The 13886-nt window shown below is 41.2% G+C and overlaps 1 protein-coding gene across 2 annotated transcripts in view; it reads left to right on the top strand.

Moving 5' to 3' along the window:
- Positions 1-9538: 9538 nt before the first annotated feature.
- Positions 9539-13886, top strand: part of LNPEP (leucyl and cystinyl aminopeptidase) — a 55996-nt gene continuing 51648 nt past the window's right edge. The window contains exon 1 of one of the 2 annotated variants that reach the window (XM_026719151.2): positions 9539-10061. In XM_026719151.2, the coding sequence (XP_026574936.1) occupies positions 10040-10061 (22 nt within the window). In that variant the 5' untranslated portion in view covers positions 9539-10039. Of the gene's footprint in view, positions 10336-13886 lie in introns of both variants that reach the window. The other variant, XM_087927019.1, reaches the window with a different exon arrangement.

Below are 13886 nucleotides of genomic sequence, written 5' to 3'. Positions count from 1 at the left end.
TAAGGCATCCAGCTGGAAACCAGGAGACCATGAATTCTAATTCTGCCTTAGGACCAAAGCCATCTGGATCAGTCATTTTCTTTCAGTCTTAGGAAGGAGGCAATGACAAGCCAGTTCTCAAATTTTGCCAGGAGAGCTGCAGAAACTTATCTAGGCAGTTCCAGGATTCAGGATTGACTAGAACAGTGGTCACCAACTGGTGGCTGCGCCCCACCAGTGGTCCGCGAGAAAATTTTGGTGGTCTGCAGAGAAATGTCACCCCCAGAGCACCCCCCCCAAAGCAATTAATCCAGGCTGCATGAGAACACAAGGCTGTGCCGCCCACATGGCCCATGGGAACCCTCCCTGCCCACTCATTCCTTACCTGGCAAATTTGCCTGCTAAGTTGCTATCCCCCCGCCCCGACCATCAGCTGTTCTGCTGTGCCGGGAGATTTAGATTAGCTAGAAAGCAGGAAATCATTGGATTTCTTGCTTTCTAGCTAACCTTCCTTAGGACTGAAGCTTCTATTATTCAGTACAGGTAGCCAATAGCAGAATCATAGATCTTTAAGTGAATCTGTGATTCTATGAGCAACTCAATCTGCCTGCCTGCTTTGCCTGCTTTTGGGTAAAAGTTGCTCTTTTTTATATATATATATATAAAATCAATATTTACATACATGGTGTGTTGTGAGTTAATTTTGTGAGTTTGCTTGCTAGAAAATTTTATGTGACAGACTCAGCTAGCCAATGGCAGAAACACAGATCTCTGAATGAATCTGATATTCTGTGAGCAACTCAATCTGCCTGCTTGCTTTGCCTGATTTTGGGTAAAAGTTGCTCTTTTTTATAAAAAATAAATAAATCAATATTTACATAAATATTTATAATATTTACATGCAAGCCATGCCCAGCCAGTCACACCAAGCCACACGCACAAATTAGGCCACGTCTACAGAACCAGTTGTTAAGAAATTTGAATCCCACCCCTACCGCTATATGTGTGTGTGTGAGAGGGGGGGGGTCGCGGGGAGAGGAAGAGAGAGAGATTAGATCAGATTTCTCTCTCTCTCTCTCTCTCCCACCAACATCAGCAAGCCACCATCAGTCAAAATTCATATTAGTGGTCCCCGGGATTTAAAATGATGAGTTTGGTGGTCCCTGAGGTCCAAAAGGTTGGCGACCCCTGAACTAGAAGACACAATGCATCAAATGTCTGGTAGTTTCTAATTCATTTAAGCCATAAAAGGATACATAAAATGATACAAGAATTTCTATATCTGGAAATTTAACTATCTTTGCTTAATTAGATTACAGACAATTACATTGTCATGGAAGCAACTAAACCGGTTTAATTGAGGGCTAAATTTATTTTCCCTGACCAATCCTACCATGCAAATAGGCATAACAGGGTTCACAAAGATAAGACATAAGATAAGAATACAAAGATAAGAGTCCTTTGCAAAAGTAGGACACCATTAGACAGTCAATGTCTATTTTATTGTTCTGTGCACTTCTGTGCACTGATTTCACATAGAAGTGAAACAATGATAGAAAGAATGAGCAAGCTTCCCCTAATGTGGCAGTGCTGACATATTATTATTATAGTTGGTCATAGTCAGCCAGATTGGATTTGGCATTTTTGTTCATTTTGTTCAAGTATTTCTCAAGAATCTGGGCTAGGCAACTATTATTGCTTATTAATTAATATTAAAGGTATCATCACAGGATGTTTGCTATTCCATGTAAAATTGCCTTTTGCTATAGGCTAATAGTGATTTTGTCAATGCTGATGGTGTTCAAATGGTGCTTCAGATGTTTTGGGATTTCACCCAAAGTGCCTATTGCTATTGATACTATCTTTACTTTCTTTTTCCACCGTTCCACTTCTAGTTGCAGATCTTTATATTTTGTGATTTTTCTCAGGTTCTTTTTTTTTGTATTCTACTGCCTCCAGATACTGTAAAATGCCCATTTTACATTTTTTTTGTCTTTCTTATCAACAGCTGTTAGTCTGTTGGTGTGGCAGATGCTTGTCAGATAATTATTCAACATGGGATAATTTAAAAAAAAAGAAGAGAATGACAGCTTTGGGGCAGGGGAAAGCAACTTTTGGCCTAGGCTGCATTTTATTTTTAACCTTTGAGTAAATGAGTGGACACAATTGATAGACAAATCCCATTACTTTTATTATGATTATTTTGAAACCTGGGGCTTGTGTTAAATGTAGGCATAAATCAGAGGTGGTATTCAGCAGGTTCTGACCAGTTCTGGAGAACTGGTAGCAGAAATTTTGAGTAGTTCGGAGAACCAATAGCAGAAATTTTGAGTAGTTCGGAATACCACCTCTGCCTGGCCCCGCCTCCGTCTATTCTCTGCCTCCCGAGTCCCAATTGGCTGGGTCTTCTTTTGTTGCCCGGCACAGGAGAATGGACCTGGAAAGCAGGTTACTGGGGTGTGGAAGGAATGGGATTTTTCAGTAACCTTTCCCCAGGAGTGGGGAGGGAATGGTGATTTTGCAGTATTCTTTCCCTGCCACGCCCACCACAGAACCGGTAGTAAATTTTTTTGAATCCCACCACTGGCATAGATACATCTAGATCCAAATAGGCTAAGCGAAACAGTTCTGAACTTGATTTCTATGACAAACAAGATGACAAAACTTGCTACATCTTTCATGTTTTAAGATTGAGCAGATTTATCCAACATTACACATCAGGGAATGTATGCATCTGCTGTGCAGGGACAGTTGCATAGGTGTTTCATGTATATTTCTGCATATAGTTCTAGCTAGGGGGCACTCAAACCGCATAGCACAAAACAGGAAATTGAACCAACCAATCAGCATGCAGGATGTGCACTTCCACACAGTGCACAGTTGGGATTTGAAAGCTGTTTGCATCGGCCTGTCTGCAGCCATCTACAACCTATCAGCCCCATGAATAGGTACTGTATGCAGCAATGGCTACAGGCTGTTGCAGGCAACTTTAAATCAGCCTGTCTTAATCTGTAATATAGTAAATTAAATATTCTGATTTCAGTAGCTTTACTGGTAAGAACACACAGAGTCAGGATTCTAGCCTCAGAGTAATAACACTGGTACCTCTTACCATTAAATACAGTTTATTGCCTTTTGGTAACAGCTGATTTTTAAAGTATGATTTATACTCAGTAAGAGGTAAGCTTTATATACTCTTATTTCACTATGTTATACATTTCTAAAATATTTGATGTCAAACATTTCTCTGTTCTTTCACCATTTTAAAATCCCTCTTGACCTTCATGTAATCCATTTTCTACTTCTTAATGGAGGTACTATTACACTGAGTGTTATTAGATGAAATATGATGACAGAAATGATGTGACTGTACATATAACGTAGCTTAGGCATAAAGCACTGCTTCCTGCAAGTCAAAGATGGGGCATATGGTTGCAGTATACTTAATTTTCACTTAATCAGGAATGGTATTGTCTGAGATGAGCCTGCCGTATTATTCTAAACATTGTACTGCATACTGTAATATTGCAGAATCATAGCAGCCTTTTTGTGGACAGTGTAAATTGTTCTTTAGCCACAAACTAGTGCAACTTTTTTCAAGCTAGGGGCTGTAAATGTATTAAATTTCAATTTCCATGATTCTTCCAGTGCTGGAGAATCTCCATAATTAATTCTGAATGGGGTGGCAATACATATTTTGTGCACAATCTGAGATTCTCATTTCTGAAGAGCAGATTGCAGCTAGCCAGAAAGGCCTTTTCACAGATTAATGTGTGTGTTCTTTCATGAATTGGGAATCCCTTTTTAACATATGAATTTTTAACATAACTCATAATGATGTAACACTGCAACATGCACTATACATGGCTGTCCTTGAAGACCACATGGAAGCTACAGCTGATCCAAAATACAATGGCATAAACACTTACGAGCACAACTTAGTACGTCCACATAATACTTTTGCTTATATGAGTTGTATTGGTTGAAACAAGCTTTTTAGTGCAATTCTTGGTGTCAGGAATAATCTATAAATCCTCATGGTATATAGAGGCTGGCTATATGAGGGATGATCTTTCTCTGATTTCTGCCCAACTCTTTTAAGATTTAACAATGTGAGTATGGTTCAATAAGGAATGCATAAATTAAGCAGTCTGACAGGACCGAGGAAACATGCCTCTTCCTTGGAGTGCCTGTCATTTGGAATGATATTTCCCTCAGATGTTCAAACTGACCCAACTCATAATAGCTTTAAATGATCGTTGAGGACCTGGTTTATTCCTGAATTTCTAGGATAGGTCACATGGGTTCATCTTGCATGAAATATCTCCTTTTATTAGGTATGTATGTTTTCCTCTGTTATGTTTGTTATTGTCTAGTTTTAAGTATTGTATTTGTTTTGAATCTATATGCTTCCCAAAGTTAATTCGAGCGGCCTTATATTTAATAAAATAAATGTATATTTTATAAATACATTTGTCTATGTGGGGAGGGGGTTAATCATGGTGCATGTGCTGTGTGTGAGAAACAGATGTACAGTATAGATAAAGAAGATCTAATCAGGGTGAGTGCTTGCATACTGCATCCGCTAGTATGTATAATATATGGTCACTCAGAAGACTGCATACTGGTTGCTTTTGGTCAAATGACTAAAGAAAGAGGATTTAGAATGTTTAGAAATTTCAGTTGAAAATCTAATTGCCTCTCCTATTGGGAAGCCTAGGGGAAACTTTTTCTAGATATTTTTTCTCCACAGGACAGGTATGACACATTTTTAACTAAATTTCTGTTTTGCCAGTTTCTCCCCCAACACCAAATTTTGTTATATTATGTTTTTTGAAATATTCCTACTGATAGTGTCCATCCCCACATTGCATAATTTCTTTTGAATATTTTGTTGGTTTAGGAAAAAAAATGAGAATTGGTGGATGCAGCTCCATGTCCATCTAGACAAGAAGGAAGAATGGAAAAAGGAGCAGTATCAGTGTCAGCAAGAGCAACAAACCGAAATAGGAAAGAACATCTTGTGGTGCCAGAGAATGATAACTTCATAAGTCTGCTTTTTGGTAATTAGGCATTTTTTGATTTTCCACACCCATTATGACAGCCATTTCATTAGAATGAATTTCAACTTGCTCATAAAATGCAAAGCAGAAAGATCTAGAGAAAAAAGTGTAATAAGGAAGCATCATTTAGTACTTTGAATTTTTCATTGCCAGCAATAAATATAGATAGTCAAAAGACAAGAAATTACATATTGTAGCCAAATAACTGGACCACTGGAGTTCTCATTATCTCTTCCAAAAACATATACATCAGTAGAAAAGAGTCAGATTGATACTATATTGTGGCCCACCGAGCGGCTGGAGAGCTGGCGGCAAAGTCAGACAGTAGTGAGGAGGTTGGGAAGGAACCTGGGCCATTCCTGGAGGCTGAGGAAGGCTTGGATGAGGGCTCTGTATCAGAGGCAAAGATGGGGCTAGGGCAGGCTGGCAGTCATCAGCTGCCTTTCAGGTTGGACAATAGTGAGGCGGGGGAGCTTCTGGAACTGGTTCCCAGCCAGCACATGCGCAGAGCTGCCAAAAGGAAGGCACAATTAAGAACTCAGGGTCGATGTGGAAGTAAGACTACAAGTGGACGATGAATGGCCCCTCCATCAGGATTAAAAGAGAAGCAAAAGGGAAGGGTGCTTTTGCAGGAAACAACTCACTTGTTCAGTCATTTGTTCAGTTCAGCGTCGTGGAGATTTTGTCTGTACAACCCAGCCCTTCCCTGCCAGCAGTGAATGTGGGCAGCGTTCCAGGATTGATAAAGGTCTGAGCTCATTTTGCAAGACTGTTTGCCAAGCTGTTGGCTAACTGTGAATGAAATAAATTCACATTAATACATTTTTGCTGGGACTCAGAATTAAAATAAAAGACGTTTTTGCTGGGACTCAGAATTGACTTGTTCTGACCAAAACATCCTGAGACCATAATTAAGCACACACTTAGTTCAAACAACTCTTGTTTTATTTCAACACTGGGAATTATGTCCATTCCCAGCTCGTAATGAGTCCCAAACAGTCCCTCCAGATAAGCATCCACCTTTATCTCCTTTGAATTGCTGCCAAAAACTATACTGCCAAATTAACTATAAAAAACCAACTGAAGTACAAAGTCTGTTATGTTCGCAGGGTTGGGCTCATAAAGACGAGAGACTTCAGTTCAGTAACAACAGCTCTTTATTTATCAGCTAAAACCAGCTTAAAAGAATAGCAGCCACAGCGGCTCTTTTATAGAGCTTGCCGGGGCTTAAGCAGCCAATGACATCGCTTTAAATCTCCCGCACTTGGTTTTGACCAATCGTGGCAGACTCTTAGCGAGCCAATCACAGCTGCCCTGGTTGTCCAATCAGGTAGCACTTAAAACGGACCAATGGGAACAATGGGTTACAAGTCTGTCAATATGGAACACCCCTCCCCTCTGAGTATCGTCCAAGGAGTGGGGTGACGTAGTCGTGTAGGTAGGCGGGTCTCCATACCTGCCTACTTGACTTGCGTGCTTCATTTAGTCTCTGGTCGTTGGCCGGTTCGGACGGGCTCTGCGTCACTCTCAAGTCTCCCGATGGAACTGTCTGGAAGGGTGAGCCGGGCCTATAGCTGCGACTCCCACCTGGTTCGCCTGGGTTGGTCGAGTCGTTTGCTCTGCTGCTCCCGCCTGGATTTTCTGGGCTGGTCGAGCTTGTCCGGCTACTCTTTTCAGGTGGAGCACCTGTCTGCAACAGCTCTGTATATTCAGGTGAGTATGGTTGGTTTATTGTTTGGCTTCTGCCTGGGGGGGTGTTCTGCTTGCGTTGAGTTTTTTTCTTTTTCAATGTTTGAGGTCCCCCCCCTCCCGATTTCTTTGTTAAAAGACTGTGCTGGCTAGCCTGGACTGTAGCTGGTTGATATGGCGCTTCCAGCTTCGCCCATCAGTGGTTTCTAGGCAGTATGACCTGGATCCGGTTATTTGGGTGATTTGTGCGGGTACCCAGAGGGGGTCCCCGGTGAAACTATTTGTGAAGATGGTGTTGGCGATGTTGAATGCGCGATGTCCGCTTGTGGAACCGGAGGGTTTCTCCAGATTGTAAGTGGGATGCAACCGGTTGTCCAATCAGGTAGCGGTTAAAACGGACCAATGGGAACGTTGGGTTACAAGTCTGTCAATATGGAACAAAGTCCAGAGAGACTTCAATGTTTAATCTGAACAGAACACACGACTTTGCTTCCTGCAAAGGTTTCTCTACCTTTGCACTTCCCTTATACCTTAGGGGAGGGGCAATCACCTCCAAACCTTACTCCTGAGTCACCCCTTTTGTCTTAGCTGCTCTTGCTTTCTAGCAGCTCTGCACACACGCACACTGGGAACAGGCTTCCCTTGTTCCTCTGCCTCACTGCTGCCAGACTCTGGAGGCTCCGGAGTCAGCACAAAACTCCCAGATGATCCTGGCCCCAACTCTGCATTGGACGCAGGACCTTCGTCTGAGTCCTCCCCAGACTCCTGGACTGGTCCCCATTCTTTCCCACTGTCCAATTCCGCTGCTGTCTGCATAGGCTGCTGGCGAACCACAACAGTGATTTTTGGGGAGGCCTAGGACAGAACATAGTGGACCTATTCTGGCAATATCAATGGAACTTAGATGTAGTCATCAAAATTCATCTGGTAGGATTCATATAGAGGCTATTTGGTAGTTAAGACTTTATTCTGGAATTTGCTTCAGGGAATCTTGTGACACTGTTGCATTGGTGAAGACCTTCCTTTTGGGAGGAAGCATCCAGAGGTTGACCGTTGGAAGAAATATCCATCTGGGCTCAGTTTCAGATGGAAAGAAAGACACTGGAAACATGAAGGCTGATTGGAAATATGGTTTATTGATGAACCACATGGGTTTGAAGTCCTGGTGCAGCTGAACACATGGAGTGGAGAGTAATTTTATTTATACCCTCTCCTGGGTTTTGAACTTGAACTTCCTGTTCCTGTGGCAAGGGTATTTATTCTATTGGCTGTCAGACTCCCAGGGGACTATGCAGGGGTCACAGCTGAGGTTGTCTGATTAAGGCAGGGGTGGGATCCGACAGGGTTAACTACCAGTTTGGTCATTTATGAGGTTTGGTGATTTATGATGTGATTCCCTGCACGCTGCAGGTGCACTAAATCATCATCAGCATGCTGTGTGCAGAGAAGCAGCCTTTCAAAAAGCCCCCTTTTCCTGCTTTTTTAACTGCAGCTGTGCCTCTCACGGCAGCTGAAGTTGAAAAAATCAGGAAATAAAGGTCAGGTAAGAGCCCAGTTGGGCAAAAACATCAGCAGACGTAGAGCCTGTTCCATGTCTGCTGCTCTTCAGAGCTACCGGTTCTACAGAGGTGGACAGAACCGGTAGAAACCCATCCCTGGATTAAGGCTGGTTGAACCTTGGGCTGATGTAATGAAGGGGCTTGGTTGTGCCATGTGGTGAGCTCTGCTGATAATGTTATTATGTCCTGGAGGGTCATGTCTTATTCCATCACCCTGGAGTTGCGGTCTTTTGTAGATAGGCTGGCCCAGTCCTCAATGGGCACCAAATATCTGCTGGAGGCAGGAAGATGCAGGGAGCTGAGTTTCTGTCTCCCTTAAGATTTCTATTTCTCTTTTAGGGGAAATACTTTGCCTTTTCAATGTTTCCTAATTTTTTTCATTCTTCTAAGAAGGGCGGGTGCTAACTTTCTTCAGGCAGTTACTTTTTGCTGCAATAATGGTTGGATTGTATTTCCTCATTTTGACTGGTGTTGAGCTTCCTAGAACTCCAGGAGGATAGTAAAATGTTTTAAATTACAAGAAGAGATGAAGGTGAACGTCTACAAATCCTTTAGAACTAAGGATATAAGAACTATAATTGAGAATTTAGACAGCTAGTTTAAACAAGTTCACATTACTATTTCTGAAGCATTTTGGGTGCCATGAGGTTAGAATTTAATAACAAATTACAATTGCAAAAAGAATGTCAGGAAAAGATTTATCTGTAAACAAAGAGCAAGCCTGGACATTATTTTTTTTTTAAAGATTTCTTCTCCTGGCAGATTTCCTTGTGTCTCAGCAACTATGAAAAAAGCAGGATGACAGTTCATTTATGCACATTTCGGGGGTGGGAACTTTGCTTGGTGTATGTTACTCCCTAAACAGGTTTGAGACACCACAGCACTGCCAAAACCCAAGGAGCAGCAATCCTTTTACTGTCTGTCTATATATGATTTACAATCATCTCTTGTTTGGTCTGAGATGTTTCAACTTGATGAGAATTTTACTGGCTTTAAATTCAAGGGATAAAAAGAAGGGAGAGGCGGCAAATATCGTAAAACACGGAAGAGAAAAAGAACCCGGGAAAACACGTTTATGTTAAACTTTTCGGGCCTGAGCCCGAAATTAAAGTAAACGTTTCTAAGTAAAACTTAAGATCTGAGTTGGACTTTATTCTAATCGTCTTATTAGACAGCGGGGGCTCCAAACGGTGGAATGGGGGCCCATGGTTCATCCGTGAAAAAAAAAAAACCGCCCCAAGACTCTCTGGATAAGGCGCAGCCGTTCCTGGATTCAGCCACTTGCGTAGGCCTCCTCAAGCGAGACCCGAAGCGTTGAGAGGAGGTGGCCTCGGCGGCCGCTAAACAGCCCATCCCTAAGCAGGGGAGGGGTTGGAGAAGCTGAGAAACAGAAAATGGTTGAGGGCTGTCTCTGCCCTCGACATCGAGCCGCCAGAGCCGTTCAGCTGGGAGGGGAAGCGAGCCGAGCGAGCAGCGGACCAGTGCTCCCTCCCGAGGCTGTCCTCCTGCTCCCGTCATAGGGCTTGTTATTCTGTAGGCAGCGGCGACGGAGGCTGCACAAAGTCTCCCTAGGACCGCAAAGGGCCGACAGCCGCGTCCGCCTCGGTAACATGCAGCTGCGGGAGGAGGAGACGGAGCAGGCCAGGGTGTGAGGAGGAGCCGCGGCGGCTTCTGCTTTTTGTTTGTTTTGGTTTCGGACGTGTGTCTTTTCCGCCTTTTCCGTGTTTTGGCTCGCCTCGCAGGAGCAAAATGGAGTCCTTCCCCAGTAGCGGTGAGTAAAAGCAGCCCCTTTTCTGGCCTTCCCGCGCGCCAGCGGTAACCTGACGCCTCCGGGCTGCTGCTGGAGGACCTCTAGTTACAGCAGAACGACCCGGCCCTTAGGCGGTCGTTCAAGAGAGATCACGGCCCGGCTCTAAACTTCCTGAAATCCCAAGGCCGCGCCCCTTTAAGCAGCCGGCTCCGAGGAGTCGTCTTACACCACTCCGCGCTTCCAGGTGTGTTGGGGCGAAGGTGGCCGCCACCCATCCCCATAGAAAGTCGTGAAGGTAAGGTTGCTATAGGGTGACAGCCTCGACCTGTGGAAAGTTTGGGGGAAGGACGTCTCCCCCTTTGCCTACCGAAAAGGTCTCGCAGCTCTCGCAATAAGTTTTCACGGGTCTCGTTTGGCTTCCTGAGATGCGGGAAAAATAAACCCGACCGGTAAAGTGTTTGGGGCTGTGGGGTACAGCCAAGAATTTCTGAGCGGGAACTACCGTGTAAAAAGAACACATGCTGATAATTGTATCCAGGTATTAGCCTTTCACAGGCGCTCTAGAATTGGAGAGACTTGAAAGGCAGAGAAATCCTCCTCCTTTGGAGGGGAGGAGGGAATCTCAACACCTGTCTTTGGCTGGGAGCCAACTGCATCTAAAGTGATGTAAATTCTGAGGTTTTTTTTTCTTAATATTTTCTTCTTATTTATTGGGTTCTATAGCTCAGCTTTTCTAGAGTCTGACTGGAGATGTCCAGAAGCTGATTGGAAAATGAATTGCCTCTTGAAACTGGGTCAAGAGAAAGTTCTCCATTCCCAAAAAGGAGTTTCAATTCAAAGATGATGGCTACTGCTGTTTAGGCAATATCAACAGAGCAATGCTCATTTGGCTTATCATGACGATAGAAATAGCAAGAACAGCTTGAATTCTTTGTGCAAGGGTTTGAATTTTATTTTATGATTAGTGAAGATTTCATGGGGATTCAGTTCATAAATTTTTATAATGATTAGGAATGATGATGGAATTACAATCCATGTTATTTCATTTAGAATTTAGTTACCAGATATAACTCAATTATAGAATGCAACTGATATTTCAAAATGCAGCAGTTTAGAGTGAAAAAAAACCCAGCAATCTTGAAATCAGTGTTACAAGGAAATATCTTTTAATGCTAATCAATTAACCAAAACTTTTGTTCATAAAGGAGATATCTTGGTAAACATATAGAAATATAATTCTAGAAGAGGTATTCTAGTAAAAAACAATCAAGCACCAAGAACCCCACATTTCAACAAACATTCCCCTTTATCGATAATTTACTAAGACATTTTTCAGAAATTTCAGTTTTGACTAATCACAGAAGATTGTAGAAAGAAGGAAAAATACTACTGTTGCCCTATTTAGAATTTATTTGTGAAATAATTTGTTTAAAATATGTGTATTCTCTATTTGTTCCTTAAAATGAACAGTGAATATTGGTTGAGTTATTAATGTTTGTTGCATATTTTTCTCTTTTTTGTGGCAAGGTACATCCTTAAATACATTTTTGTTTGTTTACTCGTTTCTAGATTTTAAGAAGCTTCAATTGGTGTCAGCATCAGGCTAATCACTTGGATTAGAAATTAAGCAGGGTTGGTTGGCTAAACACCTGGATTAGAAACTAAGTAGGCTTGAGTGAAGTATCTATTACAGGACTATAAAACTCACGGCCCGCGGGTCAGATGCATCATGTGCTGGCCATGCCCATGGCCGGTTTAGCGAAGGGGAAAAAAGTCCCTATACATCATGTGATGCTGCCATGACAACATGAGTTTGATCTCTTAGAATGGTAATCTTCATGAGAATCCCAAGTCTATATACTAGATTGGGAAGTCTGGAAAAAAAATGCCAGGAAAAGAAAAAAGGCAGACCAAGAAAACCACATGGACATACTGATGAACTCACCTCAAGGAAGGTGCAATGATCTTTAATATGAAGCATTTAGATTAATAAATCCATATTTTCAGTGGTGCTTGAATTAGAAAAGGAGACATAGAAGACAGCCTATTCTTCTTTGGATAAAATTGTAATCCATAAATAGATTTTTATTTGTTGACTGTAAAGGATGTATAGTTCTTAAAATTCTTTATCTTTGAGATACAAGTAAGTTCTGATTTCCAGCCAGGACAGAGTTACTTCCTTTTCACTACTGCTTGGTGAATATATTTGGTGAACCCATTGGGCCTGAGGAAAAACATTGCAATAATTTTTAATGAGTCGTATAACTTGAAATCATTTATTGTAATTGTTGCAAAAATTGTGTGTGTGTTAATTCAAGAACAATGAAATTATCTGGGATTAAGGGGTTTAGCATACATTGAGGTAAGAATCAGAATTTGCATGAAATAAAATTGCAGGGATTACATAAGCACAGTTATATAGATAACATTCTTGCAACAGTTATACATTGATCTACTTAGATCAGAGTAGCAACCCTTTCTCTTGTCTAGAATTATAATAGCAATAGCACTTAGACCTAGACTTATATACTGCTTTATAGCCCTCTCTAAGTGGTTTACAGATTGGAAGTAATTTTATAGACCATTTTATCCAATCATTTGCCCCAGATTCCTGAGAGGTAGCCATATAACTCCTATCTGAAATTTCCTGGGTGGGAAAGATTGTAATGTTCCTGCAGATTCATCTGTGTTGTTATCAAGAAATTCTTCCTAATATTCAGTATGAGCCTCACTTTTAATTTCACCCTGTTATCTTTTTGTCCTTATTTTCCACTGAGAATAGCCTTTGAATGTCTTTTGGGTATTATATTTGCTATGATATGTTCCCAGTTGTTTAATGGTTTCTTGTTAGCCTTTCAGAGCTCTTAAAATTTTGGTAGCTTTACACTGAATCTGTTTCAGCTTTCCCTTAGTCCTTTTAAAGAGTGATGTCCTGAACTAACTACATAATACAGTATTCCAAGTATACTTGAGATTCAAAAGATCAAAGATATATGATCAAAGTGCTGAAGAATATCAAATGGTCTTTGTTTTTCCATTTTCCTTATTTCCACTTCTGAAGAAGCCATGAAAACTATATTAAAAATATCCAAAGATTTGAATAAATTGCTCTAAACTTTTCTTCCCAATCTATTTGTACAAAAATACCTCCTAATTCAAATATTGATAAAGTCCTTGCTATAAATTTCAATAGCATTTAGATTTATATACCACTTCACAGTGCTTTACAGCCCTCTTTAAGCAGTTTTCAGAGTCAACATATTGCCCCCAACAATCTGGGTGCTCATATATAGGTAGCCCTTGAGATAACGACCACAATTGAGCCTAAAATTGCTAAGTGAAACATTTGTTAATTGAGTTTGCTCCATTTTACAACTTTTCTTGCCATAGCAGTTAAGTGAATTATTGCATTTGTTAAGTTAGTAACATGATTGTTAAGTGAATCTGGATTCCCCATTGACTTTGCTCTTCAAAAGGTCATAAAGGGGATCACATCACCCTGGGATGTTACAACCGTCATAAATATGAACTAGTTTCCAAGCATCCAAATTTTGATCACGTGGCCATGGGGATGCTGCAACAGTCATAAATGTGAAAAATGGTCATAAGTCACTTTTTCAGTGCTGTGGTAAATTTGAATGGTCACTAAATGAACTGTTGTAAGTTGAGGACTACCTGAATTTTATATTGTATAGTAAGTATTTGGGCTATTATTTTGTGAAAAGTTTACAATTCTTGATAATTTGAGAGATCCCAAATACTAAGGTATAGCTAAGTCACTCAGTATAAAATAGTGGTACTCAACCTTTGTAAATTCAAGAAGTGTGGAGTTCAACCACTAAAATT

The sequence above is a fragment of the Pseudonaja textilis genome, chromosome 2 (genome assembly GCF_049901715.1).
Source record: "Pseudonaja textilis isolate UNSWEBS1 chromosome 2, rPseTex1.2, whole genome shotgun sequence".
NCBI lineage: Eukaryota > Metazoa > Chordata > Lepidosauria > Squamata > Elapidae > Pseudonaja > Pseudonaja textilis.
The sequence above is the reverse complement of the archived record's forward strand: the minus strand, read 5'-3'. Positions and strand labels throughout refer to the sequence as shown.